At 47.9% G+C, this 22,973-nt stretch overlaps 1 protein-coding gene across 2 annotated transcripts in view; it reads left to right on the top strand.

Moving 5' to 3' along the window:
• Positions 1 to 22,973, top strand: part of LOC139366585 (catenin alpha-1-like) — a 219,630-nt gene that overhangs the window by 32,264 nt on the left and 164,393 nt on the right. For both annotated transcript variants that reach the window (XM_071104258.1, XM_071104259.1), the window contains exons 5-7: positions 4,557 to 4,676; positions 7,410 to 7,535; positions 7,780 to 7,923. In XM_071104258.1, coding sequence (XP_070960359.1) covers positions 4,557 to 4,676; positions 7,410 to 7,535; positions 7,780 to 7,923 — 390 coding nt within the window. The remainder of the gene's footprint in view (positions 1 to 4,556; positions 4,677 to 7,409; positions 7,536 to 7,779; positions 7,924 to 22,973) is intronic.

Raw genomic sequence — 22,973 nt, 5'->3', positions numbered from 1 at the left:
TTGTATATTTTATCGGTTCTCACAATGGATGGCTGAATGTTTTTTTTTTAGACATGAGTTTATTGATGGGATTTCAGTTGTCACCCTGGGTTTGGTTACAGCCAAGCCCCAAATAGCACCCTATCTCCTACATAGTGTGCTAATAGAACCGATAGGAGAGGGGCCCTGCCTAGAGTTACAGTATTAGGACACATCGCCTCTCTCTCGCTTTGTGTGAAAAGTAAACTGTAACTCGCTAACATGTGGCCTAGACTCCTGCAGAAGCTGTTTCTCTCTCTAGGCAGAGAGGACTACTACCCAGGAACTACAGACAACAACAACAACAACAAACAAGCTTTGTTTTGGATGCATGATCTGGCACATTCAGAGACTAGTATTGTTCCTGTCAAATACTTCTATAGTAAAGGCTCATAGGGTGCAACTTGGGATGCAGACTAGTGCACTAGTATAGAGAATAGGGTACCGTTTGTGACGGATACCATTTGACTGTCGACAGGAGGAGGAAGTTGACATGTAACTTTCTCTCACGGAAGGGTATTTCAGGAAGGTTTATTCTTCTGTTCCCTTCATAAATGTTCATGGGAGTTCCTTTATTTCTCTTGCATTATTAACACAGCTCAACATGAACACAAGGCATACTAGTGGATGAGATCTCTAGTGTGTGTTATGGTAAAGATGGGAGGGCTAACAGTTTTTTTTTTTCTGTTGTAGCAGCTAGTAGCTATTGAATAATTTAGCATGAACTGTAGCTGAGGCACTGGTCTTTAATGGACTGTTGAGTGGAAAGGAGCCATGTTGACTGTGTTGGCAGCTCACGGGAAAGAACAACCTTCCTACCACAGATTCCAGAGTCCCAAATGACATCATTTTCCCTACATAGTGCAATACTTTTGACTAGAGCCTTAAGGGCCTAGAGAGCTCAAAACCCACGGGCCCTGGTTGAAGTAGTGCACTATGTAAGGGATAGGGTGCCATTTGGGCCAAAACACTTATGAAATGCATGATAGGATCTGAATATGAGGACGCTGAATGAGCGTTGAACCTGAATGTCGATCCTGCTGTTCCCCAAGGCTATATTCCCATTGTGCTTTTCAGAACCTGCTGCCGAACATGATCAAATAGAGGGAAGAATGGGATTCTCTCCTTCCTTCCAGCTCTCACTCACACATTCTCCTATTGTCGATATGGTTGAATATATATTCAACATTTCACGTGTCAGAGATGGATTATTTTAGTGAGCAAAGTATACTCACGGTGGTGGTGGTGCCTGGCCTTAAACAATATCACAGGAAATCCAATAATGAAATATACACTTGTGCTAGTGGTGCAGGCAGTCCATAGAGTAGAACAGAGAACCCTAATCCATAGAGTAGAACAGAGAACCCTAATCCATAGAGTAGAACAGAGAACCCTAATCCATAGAGTAGAACAGAGAACCCTAAACCATAGAGTAGCACAGAGAGCCCTAATCCATAGAGTAGAACAGAGAGCCCTAATCCATAGAGTAGAACAGAGAGCCCTAATCCATAGAGTAGAACAGAGAGCCCTAATCCATAGAGTAGAACAGAGAGCCCTAATCCATAGAGTAGAACAGAGAACCCTAATCCATAGAGTAGAACAGAGAACCCTAATCCATAGAGTAGAACAGAGAACCCTAATCCATAGAGTAGAACAGAGAACCCTAATCCATAGAGTAGAACAGAGAACCCTAATCCATAGAGTAGAACAGAGAACCCTAATCCATAGAGTAGAACAGAGAACCCTAATCCATCGAGTAGAACAGAGAACCCTAATCCATCGAGTAGAACAGAGAACCCTAATCCATCGAGTAGAACAGAGAACCCTAATCCATCGAGTAGAACAGAGAACCCTAATCCATCGAGTAGAACAGAGAACCCTAATCCATCGAGTAGAACAGAGAACCCTAATCCATCGAGTAGAACAGAGAACCCTAATCCATCGAGTAGAACAGAGAACCCTAATCCATCGAGTAGAACAGAGAACCCTAATCCATCGAGTAGAACAGAGAACCCTAATCCATCGAGTAGAACAGAGAACCCTAATCCATCGAGTAGAACAGAGAACCCTAATCCATCGAGTAGAACAGAGAACCCTAATCCATCGAGTAGAACAGAGAACCCTAATCCATCGAGTAGAACAGAGAACCCTAATCCATCGAGTAGAACAGAGAACCCTAATCCATCGAGTAGAACAGAGAACCCTAATCCATAGAGTAGAACAGAGAACCCTAATCCATAGAGTAGAACAGAGAACCCTAATCCATAGAGTAGAACAGAGAGCCCTAATCCATAGAGTAGAACAGAGAGCCCTAATCCATAGAGTAGAACAGAGAGCCCTAATCCATAGAGTAGAACAGAGAGCCCTAATCCATAGAGTAGAACAGAGAGCCCTAATCCATAGAGTAGAACAGAGAGCCCTAATCCATAGAGTAGAACAGAGAGCCCTAATCCATAGAGTAGAACAGAGAGCCCTAATCCATAGAGTAGAACAGAGAGCCCTAATCCATAGAGTAGAACAGAGAGCCCTAATCCATAGAGTAGAACAGAGAGCCCTAATCCATAGAGTAGAACAGAGAGCCCTAATCCATAGAGTAGAACAGAGAGCCCTAATCCATAGAGTAGAACAGAGAGCCCTAATCCATAGAGTAGCACAGAGAGCCCTAATCCATAGAGTAGCACAGAGAGCCCTAATCCATAGAGTAGCACAGAGAGCCCTAATCCATAGAGTAGCACAGAGAGCCCTAATCCATAGAGTAGCACAGAGAGCCCTAATCCATAGAGTAGCACAGAGAGCCCTAATCCATAGAGTAGCACAGAGAGCCCTAATCCATAGAGTAGCACAGAGAGCCCTAATCCATAGAGTAGCACAGAGAGCCCTAATCCATAGAGTAGCACAGAGAGCCCTAATCCATAGAGTAGCACAGAGAGCCCTAATCCATAGAGTAGCACAGAGAGCCCTAATCCATAGAGTAGCACAGAGAGCCCTAATCCATAGAGTAGCACAGAGAGCCCTAATCCATAGAGTAGCACAGAGAGCCCTAATCCATAGAGTAGCACAGAGAGCCCTAATCCATAGAGTAGCACAGAGAGCCCTAATCCATAGAGTAGCACAGAGAGCCCTAATCCATAGAGTAGCACAGAGAGCCCTAATCCATAGAGTAGCACAGAGAGCCCTAATCCATAGAGTAGCACAGAGAGCCCTAATCCATAGAGTAGCACAGAGAGCCCTAATCCATAGAGTAGCACAGAGAGCCCTAATCCATAGAGTAGCACAGAGAGCCCTAATCCATAGAGTAGCACAGAGAGCCCTAATCCATAGAGTAGCACAGAGAGCCCTAATCCATAGAGTAGCACAGAGAGCCCTAATCCATAGAGTAGCACAGAGAGCCCTAATCCATAGAGTAGCACAGAGAGCCCTAATCCATAGAGTAGCACAGAGAGCCCTAATCCATAGAGTAGCACAGAGAGCCCTAATCCATAGAGTAGCACAGAGAGCCCTAATCCATAGAGTAGCACAGAGAGCCCTAATCCATAGAGTAGCACAGAGAGCCCTAATCCATAGAGTAGCACAGAGAGCCCTAATCCATAGAGTAGCACAGAGAGCCCTAATCCATAGAGTAGCACAGAGAGCCCTAATCCATAGAGTAGCACAGAGAGCCCTAATCCATAGAGTAGCACAGAGAGCCCTAATCCATAGAGTAGCACAGAGAGCCCTAATCCATAGAGTAGCACAGAGAGCCCTAATCCATAGAGTAGCACAGAGAGCCCTAATCCATAGAGTAGCACAGAGAGCCCTAATCCATAGAGTAGCACAGAGAGCCCTAATCCATAGAGTAGCACAGAGAGCCCTAATCCATAGAGTAGCACAGAGAGCCCTAATCCATAGAGTAGCACAGAGAGCCCTAATCCATAGAGTAGCACAGAGAGCCCTAATCCATAGAGTAGCACAGAGAGCCCTAATCCATAGAGTAGCACAGAGAGCCCTAATCCATAGAGTAGCACAGAGAGCCCTAATCCATAGAGTAGCACAGAGAGCCCTAATCCATAGAGTAGCACAGAGAGCCCTAATCCATAGAGTAGCACAGAGAGCCCTAATCCATAGAGTAGCACAGAGAGCCCTAATCCATAGAGTAGCACAGAGAGCCCTAATCCATAGAGTAGCACAGAGAGCCCTAATCCATAGAGTAGCACAGAGAGCCCTAATCCATAGAGTAGCACAGAGAGCCCTAATCCATAGAGTAGCACAGAGAGCCCTAATCCATAGAGTAGCACAGAGAGCCCTAATCCATAGAGTAGCACAGAGAGCCCTAATCCATAGAGTAGCACAGAGAGCCCTAATCCATAGAGTAGCACAGAGAGCCCTAATCCATAGAGTAGCACAGAGAGCCCTAATCCATAGAGTAGCACAGAGAGCCCTAATCCATAGAGTAGCACAGAGAGCCCTAATCCATCGAGTAGCACAGAGAGCCCTAATCCATCGAGTAGCACAGAGAACCCTGCCCGTCTAAACCGTGCGTTCCTCTGTAACCCCTCTAGGTGGAGGAGAACCTGATGAAGGTGCGTAACGCTGGAACAGAGCAGGACCTGGGCATACAGTACAAGGCCCTGAAACCAGAGGTGGACAAACTCAACATGATGGCTGCCAAGAGACAGCAGGTATGTATTGGACTGTCTGGCTGGGGGAGGTTGGGAGTGAGACAGCAGGTATGTACTGGACTGTCTGATTGGGGGAGGTTGGGAGTGAGACAGCAGGTATGTACTGGACTGTCTGATTGGGGGAGGTTGGGAGTGAGACAGCAGGTATGTACTGGACTGTCTGGCTGGGGGAGGTTGGGAGTGAGACAGCAGGTATGTACTGGACTGTCTGGCTGGGGGAGGTTGGGAGTGAGACAGCAGGTATGTACTGGACTGTCTGCTGGGGGAGGTTGGGAGTGAGACAGCAGGTATGTACTGGACTGTCTGGCTGGGGGAGGTTGGGAGTGAGACAGCAGGTATGTACTGGACTGTCTGGAGAGGGACACGAGCATGGTTGGGAGTGAGCTGGCTGCCAAGAGACAGCAGTCAGGTCTGTACTGCGGGATGTTTCTGGGTTAGAGGGTAAGGAGATGGTGTGACAGAGGGTGGAGAGATGTAGCGAGGGAGAGGGGTGTTATTAGGTGGCTTAGCAACCCAGGCCCTATTTCCTCTACGAGAGATGGAGTCTGAGGAGCTGAGTGACTGAAGATATTTCTTGTTTTCAGTTCACGTTACTCCCTTGCGTTTTGTTGTGGCTGGCAAGGAAGACAGTCTTGGTTTTGTAGCTCACGTTTCCTGTAAATACCACAGTAGCTACTAGCCGGTAAGCGCACGCAATTTAACAAGCCCAGAGAAACTTTTTCTTAGAACATATTACAATATTGAATAATGGAACCAAACCATAGGACACTCTTTAAATAATACTGCAATCCACACGTATGTGCAGTCTGTACACGTTTAAATTAGCTGACAATTCACAGTAAACTCCTGCTAGCTAACAACATGCTTCAGGATCGAGCAACTTTACCGTAATCAATAATTAACGTTTACCTCCTTCTGTACGAATATAAAAGTACAATTAATGTCGTTAGTGTGTCACTATTATGATCTAGGCTACACAGCTAGGTGACGTTAGCTAGCTAAATAAAAAAAATTCTGCGTGCTCACTCAAACGTGCTGGCTGACTGAGTTGTTTACGGGACCGTAGCTACCGTGTTAAAGTTAACCTTAGAATAAACCAGGCTTAGTTTTGTCAATATGGAAGTCAATGCAAATTGCAATTCAAAATGTTGATAATTCCCCGTGGAGTTGCTTCTTGCCTGGATCTCGGTGGCTTCCCTGTCCAGTCGAGCAAAAAAAATAAAAACAGATTTAAAACCGCGGGGAATTTCAGAATGGTTATTTATTTTTATTTTATTTAGCCTTTTATTTAACCAGGTAGGCTAGTTGAGAACACCTTTATTTAACCAGGTAGGCTAGTTGAGAACACCTTTATTTAACCAGGTAGGCTAGTTGAGAACACCTTTATTTAACCAGGTAGGCTAGTTGAGAACACCTTTATTTAACCAGGTAGGCTAGTTGAGAACACCTTTATTTAACCAGGTAGGCTAGTTGAGAACACCTTTATTTAACCAGGTAGGCTAGTTGAGAACACCTTTATTTAACCAGGTAGGCCAGGTGAGAACACCTTTATTTAACCAGGTAGGCTAGTTGAGAACACCTTTATTTAACCAGGTAGGCCAGGTGAGAACACCTTTATTTAACCAGGTAGGCTAGGTGAGAACACCTTTATTTAACCAGGTAGGCTAGTTGAGAACACCTTTATTTAACCAGGTAGGCTAGTTGAGAACACCTTTATTTAACCAGGTAGGCTAGTTGAGAACACCTTTATTTAACCAGGTTGGCTAGTTGAGAACACCTTTATTTAACCAGGTAGGCTAGTTGAGAACACCTTTATTTAACCAGGTAGGCCAGGTGAGAACACCTTTATTTAACCAGGTCGGCCAGTTGAGAACAAGTTCTCATTTACAACTGCGACCTGGCCAAGATAAAGCAAAGCAGTTCGACACAAACAAACGACACAGAGTTACACCTGGAATAAAACAAACATACAGTCAATTCCAGAGGAAGTTGATATGTAACTTTCTATCACGGAAGGGTATTTCAGGAAGGTTTCTTCTGTTCCCTTCACAAATGTAGAACAAAAGAAAACAAAAAGTCTATATACAATGAGATTTACTTTATGTAAATACTCTACTATAATATGAATACTTGTACTTTAGGTTTCCGTTCCAAAGCCTTCAGTTTATTTAGCTTAGTTCATGGCTGCATTTCATTCCCTAATATAATGCGTTTTTGACTTAGTGACCGTAGGGCCTATAGTGCCCTATATGTGGAATAATGTCATTTGGGAGGCAGCAGTCTGTCTCTCCCATAAAATAACGCTGGGAGTCAGTAGCACAGAGCTATGCATTTAAGCTGTACGGCGAGGCCTGTTGGAATGGCCTGATTATGGCGGTGCTGTATCACCGCAGGGGAGTGACAGACAGACACGCAGAAAGGAGAATCTAGGTCACTCAGACCATGTATTGGTCTCCAAATAACGTAATGGTAATGATGCCGTTGTGTCTCTCTCTGTGTGTCTCTGTCGCTCTCTGTGTGTCTCTGTCGCTCTCTGTGTGTCTCTGTCGCTCTCTGTGTGTCTCTGTCGCTCTCTGTGTGTCTCTGTCGCTCTCTGTGTGTCTCTGTCGCTCTCTGTGTGTCTCTGTCGCTCTCTGTGTGTCTCTGTCGCTCTCTGTGTGTCTCTGTCGCTCTCTGTGTGTCTCTGTCGCTCTCTGTGTGTCTCTGTCGCTCTCTGTGTGTCTCTCTCTGTAGGAGTTGAAGGATGTTCACCATAAGGATCGGATGGCGGCTGCCCGCGGTGTTCTCCAGAGGAACATCCCCATGCTCTACACCGCCTCCCGCGCCTGCCTTCAACACCCTGACCTGGCCGCATACAAGGTCTGTAGTAGAACAGTGTCTTCAAATCATTTCCGTGCCCACTAAGTGCTCCTTGAAACTGTTTTAATGAATGCTTTCAAGGGCTATCCTCTGGGATGAAATTAGAATAGATTCAAGTTCAATAGCACATTTCATTACATACAGAATCTCAAAGCTCTTCAAAGACACATCTTGTTAATTTATTTTATTATCTTTAGTTTTCCCTAAATAACATTTTTTTTTGGAATTTAATTCCATTCTCTAGGCGAACCGTGATCTGATCTACAAGCAGCTTCAGCATGCTGTCTCAGGCATCTCCAATGCTGCCCAGGCTACCGCCTCGGATGAGGCTGCCTTCAACCACCCTGCCGGGGGAGGAGAGCTGGCCTACGCTCTCAACAACTTTGATGTAAGTCTAGGAGGGATGGGGTTTGGAGAGGGAGGAGAGCTGGCCTACGCTCTCAACAACTTTTACGCAAGTCTAGGGGGGACGGGGTTTGGAAGGGAGCTGGCCCCCGCTCCCACTACTCTGGGGCCCCCCGCTCCCACTACACTGGGGCCCCCCGCTCCCACTACTCTGGGGCCCCCCGCTCCCACTACTCTGGGGCCCCCCGCTCCCACTACCCTTGGGCCCCCCCTCTCCCCCTACTCTTGGGCCCCCCCTCTCCCCCTACTCTTGGGCCCCCCCTCTCCCCCTACTCTTGGGCCCCCCCTCTCCCCCTACTCTTGGGCCCCCCCTCTCCCCCTACTCTTGGGCTCCCCCTACTCTGGGGCCCCCCCTCTGCCTCTACTCTGGGGCCCCCCCTCTGCCTCTACTCTGGGGCCCCCCCCTCTGCCTCTACTCTGGGGCCCCCCCTCTGCCTCTACTCTGGGGCCCCCCCTCTGCCTCTACTCTGGGGGCCCCCCCTCTGCCTCTACTCTGGGGGCCCCCCCTCTGCCTCTACTCTGGGCGCCCCCCCTCTCCCCCTACTCTGGGGGCCCCCCTCTCCCCCTACTCTGGGGGCCCCCCCCTCTCCCCCTACTCTGGGGCCCCCCTCTCCCCCTACTCTGGGGCCCTCTCATCTTCCTTCATGACCGCTAATAGAGGAAAGTATATTGGCATAATGTGGCTTCTAAAATGTCTTGTCTCTTCCTTTCATCTCATTTCCTTTCATCTCAGTTCCTTGGTCTGAACTGATCTGATGACACTGGATACATGCAATGGTTTTTAAAGCAGGTAGACACCCCCCCCACCACACAAAAACCATGACATTATTATTTTCTATTTACCAACTCATTCAGGGTGTGTCCCAAACAGCACCCTATTTCCTATATAGTGCACTGCTTTCGACCGGGTCAATAGGGAACAGGGTTCCACTTAGACACCAGCAGAGCAGTGCCTGTTCTTGACTGTTTTTGCTTTCGGAGCACATTTGTGTTTTTCATACAGAGATAACATTTACAATTCTCTTCCCCTTCCCAGTGTGTCTCATTTTAAATAGGACCATTTACATAGAACCCATTGTAGTGATTTCTCTGTCACAATGGTATCGGCTAGTCCTCATTTCTCTGTCACAATGGTATCGGCTAGTCCTCATTTCTCTGTCACAATGGTATCGGCTAGTCCTCATTTCTCTGTCACAATGGTATCAGCTAGTCCTCATTTCTCTGTCACAATGGTATCTGCTAGTCCTCATTTCTCTGTCACAATGGTATCTGCTAGTCCTCATCTCTACTGCTGCCGGAGAACTAAAGCGACCACTACAACAGATCAAAGCAACCCCCTCCATTTTGCATCCCGAATGGTACTCTAGTCTCTACGTAGTGCATTACTTTTTTTTACCAGGGCCCATAGGGAGTAGGGAATCCCATAGAGCTTTGGTCAAAAGTAGTGCACAGTATAGGGAGTAGGATGCTGTTTGGGAGGGAATAGGGCCCAGCCTGTGAGGGGATGTTACCACTGTAGTGTCTGCAGATCAATCCAAATGGTACTCTAGTCTTTACTTAGTGCACTACTTTTGACCAGGACCCATAGGGAGTAGGGTGCTGTTTGGGAGGGAATAGGGCCCAGCCTGTGAGGGGATGTTACCACTGTAGTGTCTGCAGATCAATCCAAATGGTACTCTAGTCTTTACTTAGTGCACTACTTTTGACCAGGACCCATAGGGAGTAGGGTGCTGTTTGGGAGGGAATAGGGCCCAGCCTGTGAGGGGATGTTACCACTGTAGTGTCTGCAGATCAATCCAAATGGTACTCTAGTCTTTACTTAGTGCACTACTTTTGACCAGGACCCATAGGGAGTAGGGTGCTGTTTGGGAGGGAATAGGGCCCAGCCCGTGAGGGGATGTTACCACTGTAGTGTCTGCAGATCAATCCAAATGGTACTCTAGTCTTTACTTAGTGCACTACTTTTGACCAGGACCCATAGGGAGTAGGGTGCTGTTTGGGAGGGAATAGGGCCCAGCCCGTGAGGGGATGTTACCACTGTAGTGTCTGCAGATCAATCCAAATGGTACTCTAGTCTTTACTTAGTGCACTACTTTTGACCAGGACCCATAGGGAGTAGGGTGCTGTTTGGGAGGGAATAGGGCCCAGCCTGTGAGGGGATGTTACCACTGTAGTGTCTGCAGATCAATCCAAATGGTACTCTAGTCTTTACTTAGTGCACTACTTTTGACCAGGACCCATAGGGAGTAGGGTGCTGTTTGGGAGGGAATAGGGCCCAGCCTGTGAGGGGATGTTACCACTGTAGTGTCTGCAGATCAATCCAAATGGTACTCTAGTCTTTACTTAGTGCACTACTTTTGACCAGGACCCATAGGGAGTAGGGTGCTGTTTGGGAGGGAATAGGGCCCAGCCTGTGAGGGGATGTAATGTCTGCAGATCAACCCACATGGAAACTCCTTTTTTTGTTTTTGTGAGAAAGTACACTACATGTCCAAATCTAACCCCCAGCCCTGCTCGTCGAACATCTCATTCCAAAATCATGTGCGTTAATATGGAGTTGGTCCACCCCCCTTTGCTGCTATAACAGCCTCCACTCTTCTGGGAAGGCTTTCCACTAGATGTTGGAACATTGCTGCTATAACAGCCTCCACTCTTCTGGGAAGGCTTTCCACTTGACGTTGGAACATTGCTGCTATAACAGCCTCCACTCTTCTGGGAAGGCTTTCCACTAGATGTTGGAACATTGCTGCTATAACAGCCTCCACTCTTCTGGGAAGGCTTTCCACTAGATGTTGGAACATTGCTGCTATAACAGCATCCACTCTTCTGGGAAGGCTTTCCACTAGATGTTGGAACATTGCTGCTATAACAGCCTCCACTCTTCTGGGAAGGCTTTCCACTAGATGTTGGAACATTGCTGCTATAACAGCCTCCACTCTTCTGGGAAGGCTTTCCACTAGATGTTGGAACATTGCTGCTATAACAGCCTCCACTCTTCTGGGAAGGCTTTCCACTAGATGTTGGAACATTGCTGCTATAACAGCCTCCACTCTTCTGGGAAGGCTTTCCACTAGATGTTGGAACATTGCTGCTATAACAGCCTCCACTCTTCTGGGAAGGCTTTCCACTAGATGTTGGAACATTGCTGCTATAACAGCATCCACTCTTCTGGGAAGGCTTTCCACTAGATGTTGGAACATTGCTGCTATAACAGCCTCCACTCTTCTGGGAAGGCTTTCCACTAGATGTTGGAACATTGCTGCTATAACAGCCTCCATTCTTCTGGGAAGGCTTTCCACTAGATGTTGGAACATTGCTGCTGGGTCTTGCTTCCATTCAGCCATAAGCGCATTAGTGTGGTCAGGCACTGATGTTGGGCGATAAGTCCTGGCTCGCAGTCGGCGTTCCAATTCATCCCAAAGGTGTTTGATGGGGTTGAGGTCAGGGCTCTGTGCAGGACAGTCAAGTTCTTCCACACCGATCTCAAAAAAAACATTTCAACCTCACTTTGTGCACGAGGGCATTGTCATGATGAAACAGGAAGGGCCTGTCTAGAATGTCATTGTATGCTGTAGCATTAAGATTTCCCTTCACTGGAACTAAGGGGCCCGAACCATGAAAAATAGCCCCAGACCATTATTCCTCCTCCACCAAACGTTACAGTTGGCACTATGCATTGGGTGCGGTAGCGTTCTCCTGGCATCCACCAAACCCAGATTTGTACGTCAGACTGGCAGATGGTGAAGCGTGATTCAACACTCCAGAGAATGCGTTTCCACTGCTCCAGAGTCCAATGGCGGGGAGTTTTACACCAGTCCAGCCGACTTGGCATTGCACATGGTGATCTTAGGCTTGTGTGAGGCTGCTAGGTCATGGAAACCCATTTCATGAAGCTCCTGACAAACAGTTATTGTGCTGACGTTTCCAGAGGCAGTTTGGAACTCGGTAGTGACAGAAGTGGCAGAAGATTTTTTTAAGTGCTATGCACTTCGGCACTCGGCGGTCTTGTTCTGTGAGCTTGTGTTGACTACCACTTTTGAGGCTGAGCCGTTGTTTCTCCTAGACGTTTTCGATTTACAATTGACCGGGGCAGCTCTAGCAGGGCTAGATGATGAAACTGGAGTATCGGAGACCAGCCACCCAGAGAGATGATGAGGCTGAGGAGTAGCGGAGACCAGCCACCCAGAGAGATGAGACTGAGGAGTATCTGAGACCAGCCACCCAGAGAGATGATGAGGCTGAGGAGTATCGGAGACCAGCCACCCAGAGAGATGATGAGGCTGAGGAGTATCTGAGACCAGCCACCCAGAGAGATGATGAGACTGAGGAGTATCTGAGACCAGCCACCCAGAGAGATGATGAGACTGAGGAGTATCGGAGACCAGCCACCCAGAGAGATGATGAAACTGAGGAGTATCGGAGACCAGCCACCCAGAGAGATGATGAAATTGAGTATTACTGTCTGTCATAAAGCCGTTTTGTGGGAGAAACTCTGATTGGCTGCGTCCCTGCCCAGGTCATGTGAAATCCATAGATTAGGGCCCAATGAATGCGGTTCAATTGACTGGATTTCCTTATGAACTGTAATTTAGTTAAAACGTTGACATTGTTTCGTTGCGGTTGTTTATGTTAACTATAGCATGTAAACCAATTTCCTGCAATTCTGGGATTTTCTCCATGCAGCCGAGAAACTATTATTTTAAAGCTAATTTCCTGCAATTCTATGCATTTTTACCATGGATAAATCAGTGTTATTTTGTTCTAGCATAATAACTAAATGAATACTGCTAAATGAATTGTTTTGGGAATTTTTATTCTCGGTCTAGGTTTTATTTTGGTGATTTGTTAGTTCTCAAAGATTATATTGTTGAAAGGAAATGATGGGAACGTTGTCTTTTCTACATATTTATTTGTTTATGCTGTTTGGACATAAGCGACACACACTTAAACGGCCCTCTGAAGGATTACAACCGCAGGAAAAAGTCTCTGCCATGTCATGCTAATGCTAATGCTAATTGGGAGCTAACATGGCTGCCATTAGAATGTTGTCATGTAAATGTATCATAATGCTGAAACCACATTGGCCCAACTATAAATACATGACTCTTGGTACTTTCCATCTTAACTCTTCTCTCCACAGTGCCAGGCCCAACAGAAAAGCTTCTACTTGCTCTATCAGAAGGAGTCTGTCCAAAAATGGAACCCTTCATTTATAATGCACTACTTTAGACCAGAGCCTGTAGGGGTTTCTTCTGTGTATTTCAGGACAGCAGTAAAAAAAAAATGTTTTTTTTGGGGGGGGGGGGTTGAAATAAAAAATATTCAATTAACTTTATTGACAAAAGGTTAGAGTTGAAGTTGAGGCTATGCCCTGTTTATGACAACCAAATGAACAATCAGGGATTTTGTTACCATCTGAAACCCTGAGATTCAAATCTTCTAGGTTTGTTTTGGGGGTCAGCATTATTAATCCGATCCAATCCAGGATTACAAGGCTTCCTGGACTGAATTCAATCAAACACACAGGATAACATGTCAACAGCTGTAAAGCTTTACAGACATATTTACAAAGGGACGAGAGGGAGTGTTAAGATGTGTTATTTTAAACCTGTTTTGGGGGGGGGGGTTATTGTGTGTAGATTGAGGGGGGAAAACTATTGTTTTATAAGGCTGTTGTAAAACTAAGTGGATGAAGTCAAGGGGTCTGACTACTTTCTGAATGCACTGTATATGTCTCTGGTCGGTAGTGACCCCAGATGACAGCGGTGGTCGGTAGTGACCCCAGATGGCAGCGGTGGTCGGTAGTGACCCCAGATGACAGCGGTAGTGACCCCAGATGACAGCGGTGGTCGGTAGTGACCCCAGATGGCAACGGTAGTGACCCCAGATGGCAGCGGTAGTGACCCCAGATGGCAGCGGTAGTGACCCCAGATGGCAGCGGTAGTGACCCCAGATGGCAGCGGTGGTCGGTAGTGACCCCAGATGGCAGCGGTGGTCGGTAGTGACCCCAGATGGCAGCGGTAGTGACCCCAGATGGCAGCGGTAGTGACCCCAGATGGCAGCGGTAGTGACCCCAGATGGCAGCGGTAGTGACCCCAGATGGCAGCGGTAGTGACCCCAGATGGCAGCGGTAGTGACCCCAGATGGCAGAGCGGGATAAAAAAACACAAATAAAAAGAATACCACCACTAATTAGTCCTCTTCCTGTATGTTCCTGTGCCCCCCCCTGCCCTGCTATGAGGTATGGGACTTCATCCACCTCCTGAGGAGTTCAGTTGGTCCATATAAAGTATATGTGAGATTCCTCCTTTTAGTCCAGGTAGTACAGACCCAGCCAGGGAGTCTGATCTGCACTGAGTCCAAGTTGGCTGCAGTTTGTCTGGCTCTCTCTCTCTCTGTCTGCAGTGCCAACAAATAGAACATGGGGTGGAGTGTGTTCTGTCTGCATGCCAAGGCTTTGGCCCTACGGACTTATGAATATTGATGAAATCTGTTTCACATTTGTATTTGTCTGCAGTTAGTACCCACACAAATGAGAATTCTATGTTAGTATTTTTGGGGATGTGACATACAAGGACATGAGTATGCATGCTCCTCTCCAGCTGCGTAATAACTGTCATGAAGTATGTGGTCTCTTCTGTCTTGACGGGTTCCTCTCGGTCTCTTCTGTCTAGACGGGTTCCTCTCGGTCTCTTCTGTCTAGACGGGGAGGGACAGGGTTCCTCTCGGGTCTCTTCTGTCTAGGCGGGAAGGGACATGGTTCCTTGCTAATCCCACCTTCTTTGTAAAGAGTTACACACTTAAACTTAACTTTTAACGCTTTGTAGATTGTGGTTCTCCTCCAGGCCTCAGGCTCTTTTGGTTCCCCCAAAACTGTCCCTTGGGTTAGACCAAAGATTTCTCTGTAAAACACATCTCAAGTTTTTCTTAAGCTTCAGGAAGTATAGCACACAACAAGGTTGACGGACTGCTACCTAACCTGGGCTGTGTACCAATTGGCACCTCATTCCCTATGTAGTGCACTACTTTTGACTTTGGCCGTTACGGTATAGGGTACCATTTCGAACACCAACTTGGAAGTCCTGTATGAGATGTCTGGTCCGAGACAGACTGCACAAAAAACACATTATTGTGTCTGGTAGTGTCAGAGAAGACCTTATTCCAAATGTTGTCCATATTAAGCCCTGTAGCTGCTACCTCCTTAATGCGTTAGGTTTCAGCCCTGTAGCTGCTACCTCCTTAATGCGTTAGGTTTCAGCCCTGTAGCTGCTACCACCTTAATGCGTTAGGATTCAGCCCTGTAGCTGCTACCTCCTTAATGCGTTAGGCTTCATATTGATGTATAATATATGGTGAGACGTATCCAATACGTCCTCTGCCTAGAGGGAGTACCGTTGTAAACGTCCACACACAGTTCCTCCCTCACACCAGCCGTCCAACATCATTATCCCGATGGATCGGGACCGAGCTCTCGCCTTTTTAACCGTTCTTCAGTGTCCTTCGATATGCATGCTGTGCCGTGTCTCTATTTTATTTGTAAGCACAGTCGGCAATGCTTTCCCCACGCGTTTCAAAACATCACTGTGAATGTGGGCTTCTAACATTACTCTTTCCACCCTAAGTGTGTATGTCAAGCAGTCGTTCCCCCCTCAGCCCCCAAATGTCTCCTGGGAGGAGTCCAGTGAAGGACCTCTTCACCCCCCCCCCCCCCAACTGTCCCCTGGGAGGAGTCCAGTGAAGGCCTCTTCACCCCCCCCCAACTGTCCCCTGGGAGGAGTCCAGTGAAGGCCTCTTCACCCCCCCAACTGTCCCCAGTGAAGGGGCATGTTCCCAGTGAAGAGAAGCCAGTGTAGTGTTCTCCATCAGTTCTCCTCAAGCAGGCTGGTCAGTGGCAAAATCACTCCTTCTGGTCTTAACTAGACTTTGGTCGATTGATGGGTCGTTCTCTGGTGTGTCTGCCCCTCTTCTCTCCAGGCTGAGGTGCAGTGGGAGGAAGTGCAGTGGTTTGATAAAGGCAGAGGCGTTACTCTCCACAGCTCAGATGGCATGTGTATAAAAAGAGCCAGATAAATGAAAGATGACATGTGAGATGGAGAAGAGGATGGGAGGGGGAGAGGATGGGAGGGGGAGAGGATGGGAGGGGGAGAGGATGGGAGGGGGAGAGGATGGGAGGGGGAGAGGATGGGAGGGGGAGAGGATGGGAGGGGGAGAGGATGGGAGGGGGAGAGGATGGGAGGGGGAGAGGATGGGAGGGGGAGAGGATGGGAGGGGAGAGGAGAGGAGGGGAGGGAGGGGAGAGGAGAGGATGGGAGGGGGAGAGGAGAGGATGGGAGGGGGAGAGGAGAGGATGGGAGGGGGAGAGGATAGGATGGGAGGGGGAGAGGATAGGATGGGAGGGGGAGAGGATAGGATGGGAGGGGGAGAGGAGAGGAGAGGATAGGATGGGAGGGGGAGAGGATAGGATGGGAGGGGGAGAGGATAGGATGGGAGGGGAGAGGAGAGGAGAGGATAGGATAGGATGGGAGGGGGAGAGGAGAGGATAGGAGGGGGAGAGGATGGGAGGGGGAGAGGAGAGGATGGGAGGGGGAGAGGAGAGGATGGGAGGGGGAGAGGAGAGGATGGGAGGGGGAGAGGAGAGGATAGGATGGGAGGGGGAGAGGAGAGGATAGGATGGGAGGGGGAGAGGAGAGGATAGGATGGGAGGGGGAGAGGAGAGGATAGGATGGGAGGGGGAGAGGAGAGGATAGGATGGGAGGGGGAGAGGAGAGGATGGGAGGGGGAGAGGAGAGGATGGGAGGGGGAGAGGAGAGGATAGGATGGGAGGGGGAGAGGAGAGGATGGGAGGGGGAGAGGAGCAGAAGCATGTCATTATAGCAGCAGCACCTCAGATCTTCATCAGGTATTTCCTGGTGACCATGCACAAAGTTATTTAGTTCTATTTCAGCGCCATCTCTGTTTATTCCACTTCCCTCTCTGGGTCCACGGTACCTCATTTCAAGCACCGCCGATGCAACTTTCAGGGTGTGAGTCATTGACGAACACACACACGGAACATGTTGCCATGGCGACGTGACACGCAAGCGGAGGTTCTCAGACGTGATGGTGGGGGGGGGGGGAGAGAGTGTGTGTGTGGGATGGGCTAACTAATAAACCCAGAATTGCAACATCTGAATAGTTGAATGTTTTAAACTGTGATATGGCAGTGGAAAGGACTTTGTAACAGGTGAAGATTGCTCTCTTTTCTTCTCCCTCTGCGTCTACAGTGACTCACTCCGTGGCACCTCATCTCAGGGCTTCACATTCGGGTACATTTGCCAGTGGCACTCCGGGCCAGTACCAAGTGAAAACTACTGGCCCGAATGAGAAATTACTGGCACGGGCCAAGATCACAGGAAAGCACGTTATGCACACTGAATTTCAATTGTGGGTGATTTCATGTTTCTTTTGCCGCCTGGGCAAACTACCTTTTTATAATGCAGCCAACCATAAACTCTCTGATGTAATATGGAGGCTGCACAGTCACCTGTCTGATGTAGCATGGAGGCTGCACAGTCACCTGTCTGATGTAGCATGGAGGCTGCACAGTCACCTGTCTGATGTAGCATGGAGGCTGCACAGTCACCTGTCTGATGTAGCATGGAGGCTGCACAGTCACCTGTCTGATGTAGCATGGAGGCTGCACAGTCACCTGTCTGATGTAGCATGGAGGCTGCACAGTCACCTGTCTGATGTAGCATGGAGGCTGCACAGTCACCTGTCTGATGTAGCATGGAGGCTGCACAGTCACCTGTCTGATGTAGCATGGAGGCTGCACAGTCACCTGTCTGATGTAGCATGGAGGCTGCACAGTCACCTGTCTGATGTAGCATGGCGGCTGCACAGTCACCTGTCTGATGTAGCATGGAGGCTGCACAGTCACCTGTCTGATGTAGCATGGCGGCTGCACAGTCACCTGTCTGATGTAGCATGGCGGCTGCACAGTCACCTGTCTGATGTAGCATGGAGGCTGCACAGTCACCTGTCTGATGTAGCATGGAGGCTGCACAGTCACCTGTCTGATGTAGCATGGAGGCTGCACAGTCACCTGTCTGATGTAGCATGGCGGCTGCACAGTCACCTGTCTGATGTAGCACGGAGGCTCCACAGTCACCTGTCTGATGTAGCACGGCGGCTGCACAGTCACCTGTCTGATGTAGCATGGCGGCTGCACAGTCACCTGTCTGATGTAGCATGGAGGCTGCACAGTCACCTGTCTGATGTAGCATGGCGGCTGCACAGTCACCTGTCTGATGTAGCATGGCGGCTGCACAGTCACCTGTCTGATGTAGCATGGAGGCTGCACAGTCACCTGTCTGATGTAGCATGGAGGCTGCACAGTCACCTGTCTGATGTAGCATGGAGGCTGCACAGTCACCTGTCTGATGTAGCATGGAGGCTGCACAGTCACCTGTCTGATGTAGCATGGAGGCTGCACAGTCACCTGTCTGATGTAGCATGGAGGCTGCACAGTCACCTGTCTGATGTAGCATGGAGGCTGCACAGTCACCTGTCTGATGTAGCATGGAGGCTGCACAGTCACCTGTCTGATGTAGCATGGAGGCTGCACAGTCACCTGTCTGATGTAGCATGGAGGCTGCACAGTCACCTGTCTGATGTAGCATGGAGGCTGCACAGTCACCTGTCTGATGTAGCATGGAGGCTGCACAGTCACCTGTCTGATGTAGCATGGAGGCTGCACAGTCACCTGTCTGATGTAGCATGGCGGCTGCACAGTCACCTGTCTGATGTAGCACAGTCACCTGTCTGATGTAGCATGGAGGCTGCACAGTCACCTGTCTGATGTAGCATGGAGGCTGCACAGTCACCTGTCTGATGTAGCATGGCGGCTGCACAGTCACCTGTCTGATGTAGCACAGTCACCTGTCTGATGTAGCATGGAGGCTGCACAGTCACCTGTCTGATGTAGCATGGAGGCTGCACAGTCACCTGTCTGATGTAGCATGGCGGCTGCACAGTCACCTGTCTGATGTAGCATGGAGGCTGCACAGTCACCTGTCTGATGTAGCACGGCGGCTGCACAGTCACCTGTCTGATGTAGCACGGAGGCTGCACAGTCACCTGTCTGATGTAGCACAGTCACCTGTCTGATGTAGCATGGAGGCTGCACAGTCACCTGTCTGATGTAGCATGGCGGCTGCACAGTCACCTGTCTGATGTAGCATGGAGGCTGCACAGTCACCTGTCTGATGTAGCATGGAGGCTGCACAGTCACCTGTCTGATGTAGCATGGAGGCTGCACAGTCACCTGTCTGATGTAGCACGGAGGCTGCACAGTCACCTGTCTGATGTAGCACGGCGGCTGCACAGTCACCTGTCTGATGTAGCATGGCGGCTGCACAGTCACCTGTCTGATGTAGCATGGAGGCTGCACAGTCACCTGTCTGATGTAGCATGGCGGCTGCACAGTCACCTGTCTGATGTAGCATGGATGTAGCACAGTCACCTGTCTGATGTAGCACAGTCACCTGTCTGATGTAGCATGGAGGCTGCACAGTCACCTGTCTGATGTAGCATGGCGGCTGCACAGTCACCTGTCTGATGTAGCATGGCGGCTGCACAGTCACCTGTCTGATGTAGCATGGCGGCTGCACAGTCACCTGTCTGATGTAGCATGGCGGCTGCACAGTCACCTGTCTGATGTAGCATGGAGGCTGCACAGTCACCTGTCTGATGTAGCATGGAGGCTGCACAGTCACCTGTCTGATGTAGCATGGCGGCTGCACAGTCACCTGTCTGATGTAGCATGGAGGCTGCACAGTCACCTGTCTGATGTAGCATGGAGGCTGCACAGTCACCTGTCTGATGTAGCATGGCGGCTGCACAGTCACCTGTCTGATGTAGCATGGAGGCTGCACAGTCACCTGTCTGATGTAGCATGGCGGCTGCACAGTCACCTGTCTGATGTAGCATGGAGGCTGCACAGTCACCTGTCTGATGTAGCATGGCGGCTGCACAGTCACCTGTCTGATGTAGCATGGAGGCTGCACAGTCACCTGTCTGTGGTAGCATGGAGGCTGCACAGTCACCTGTCTGATGTAGCACGGCGGCTGCATGGCTGGAGCATCTTGGTGGTTTAACCCAGTGGGCGAATCATTAGCTAGATCAGACTAAATAGGATAGTGTTGCTTGTTTGACCCCGATAAAATCCCACTGGCACTAATATTTTGTTTATAATTAGTGTGAATATGACGGCGGCCTACTGTTTGTTCGTTCAAATGGCCAAAATGCAAATCCCGTGGTTACTTTTTTTTTCTTCGTGCCAGACATTCAGATTGTGAAATGCTGCCAATTGGAAGAAATGTTGTTGAGAAATAAATCCCACAGCGCTGGAAAGCTGGTTTTTTTCCCTTGTTTCAATAATTGCCATCAAAACTGTTCTTTCTTCCCGAGTTGAGGCATTTTGCCTGGTGACTGGGCTTAATTAGAGCAATTTTGTCACCTCGCACCAATCCGTTGTGCGGGTTTCGTCTTCGTACCACCCAGACAGTTGATATTCAGCTGTTTAAATAAATAATAAATAATAAATAAATAAACGACACGTTTCATTTAACAGCTTCTGGAATAGTTAAAAAAAAACAACAACAAGTCTATAGACTACAGAATAGCATATTTAAAATATGAATTAGTCTTCCTGTAGGCTATTTAACCAACACGTGATTTGTGTAAATAGTCTTGTCGTGACAAGCCTCATCTGGATCTGGCCATTTATTTATTTAAAAACTATTTTTACATTTTTACCTTAAATGACATTCCCAAATCTAACTGTCTGCAGCTCAGAACCTGAAGCAAGGATATGCAAATTATTGATACAATTTGAAAGGAAACACTTTGAAGTTTGTGGACATGTGACATTAATGTAGGAGAATATAACACAATAGATCTGGTAAAAGATAATACAAAGAAAAAAACATGAGTTTTTTGTTGTTGTACCACCATCTTTGAAATGCAAAAGGCCATTATGTATTATTCCAGCCAAGGCACAATTTTGACTTTGGCCACTAGATGGCAGCAGTGTATGTGCAACATTTCAGACTGATCCAATGAACTATTGCATATCTATTCAATATGAATCAAGACTGCCTAATTGGTTTACTCATACATTTTCAAGTTCATAATTGTGCGCTCTCCTCAAACAATAGCAGCGTATTCTTTCACTGTAATAGCTACTGTAAATTGGACAGTGCAGTTAGATTAACAAGAATTTAAGCTTTCTGCCCATATCAGATATGTCCATGTCCTGAGAATTGTTTTTGGTTTCTTACAACCCCATGCTAATTGCTTTAGCCTACGTTAGCACAACCGTCGTGAGGGCGGGACACTGATCCTGTAGAGGTTTTAATTAACGTTTCTTTGCTAATAATGACATTACTGTGACTCATCAGACCAAAGGATATATTTCCACCGGTCTAATGGCCATTGCTCGTGTTTCTTGTCCCAAGCAAGTCTCTTCTTCTTATTGGTGTCCTTTTACTAGTGGTTTCTTTTTTGCAGCAATTCAACCATGAAGGCCCGAAGGCCTGTTTCTTCTCTGAACAGTTGAGATGTGTCGGTTACTTGAACTCAGTGAAACATTTATTCGGGCTGTAATTTCTGAGGCTGGCAACTAATGAACTTATCCTTGAAAGCCTAATTCACGCAGTCTCCTCTGAACAGTTGATTTTGAGATGTTTGTTAATTGAACCTTGAAGCATTTTATTTCTGCTTCAAACGAGGCTGATAACTCTAACCTTATCCTCTGCAGCAGAGGTAACTCTGGGTCTTCCTTTCCTGTGGCGGTCCTCATGAGAGCCAGTTTCATCATAGCACTTGATGGTTTTTGCGACTGCACTTGAAGAAACTTTAATTGGTTCAAGAAATGTTCCGACTTGACTGACCTTCATGTCTTAAAGTAATGATGGACTGTCGCTTCTCTTTTCTTATTTGAGCTGTTCTTACCATGATATGGACTTGGTCTTTTACCAAATAGGGGTGGTATACAGAAGAGAGCCATACCTTGTCACAACACAACTGATTGGCTCAAACGCATTAAAGAAGGAAAGACATTCCACAAATTAACTTTTAACGAGGCACACCTGTTAATTGAAATGCAATCCAGGTGACTAACTTATGAAGCTGGTTGAGAGAATGTCAAGCGTGTTCAAAGCTGTCATCAAGGCAAAGCTACTTTGGCTACTTTGTAGAATCTCAAATAGAAAATAATAAAAATGAAGAAACCCATGAATGAGTAAATGTCAAACTTTTGACTGGTAGTGTATATACTGCATATACTGTCTGATGCTGCACAGTCACCTGTCTGATGACCGCAATGCCAAGTGTCCACTGGAGTGGTGTAAAGCTCGCCACCATTGGTCTATGGAGCAGTGGAAAAGCCTTCTCTGGAGTGATGAATCACACTTCAACATCTGGCAGTCCGGATGCCATGAGAACGATACTGATCCCGTTGCATAGTGCCAACTGTGAAGTTAGGTGGAGGAGGGATAATGGTCTGGGGCCGGTTTTTCATGGTTCAGGCCCATTTAGTTCCAGTGATTGGAAATATTAACGTAACAGTAAACAATGACGTTCTAGAAGATTCTGTGCTTCCAACTTTGTGGCAACAGTTTGGGGAAGGTGATTTCCAGTTTCAACGTGAAAATTCCCCACGTGCACAAAGCGAGGTCCATACAGAAATAGTTTGTCGAGATCGGTGTGGAAGAACTTGACTGGCCTGCACAGAGCCCTGACCGCCACTCCATCTAACACCTCTGGGATGAATTGGAACTATAACATCTATAAGTCATTGCTAGGTAAAGCCCCGCCTTATTTCAGCTCACTGGTCACCATAGCAGCACCCACTCGTAGCACGCGCTCCAGCAGGTATATCTCACTGGTCATCCCCAAAAGCCAATTCCTCCTTTTGGCCGCCTTTCCTTCCAGTTCTCTGCTGCCAATGACTGGAACAAATGTCAAAAATCACTGAAGTTGGAGACTCAT

The sequence above is a fragment of the Oncorhynchus clarkii genome, chromosome 14 (assembly GCF_045791955.1).
Source record: "Oncorhynchus clarkii lewisi isolate Uvic-CL-2024 chromosome 14, UVic_Ocla_1.0, whole genome shotgun sequence".
NCBI lineage: Eukaryota > Metazoa > Chordata > Actinopteri > Salmoniformes > Salmonidae > Oncorhynchus > Oncorhynchus clarkii.
This window is presented reverse-complemented; position numbering and strand designations above follow the sequence as displayed.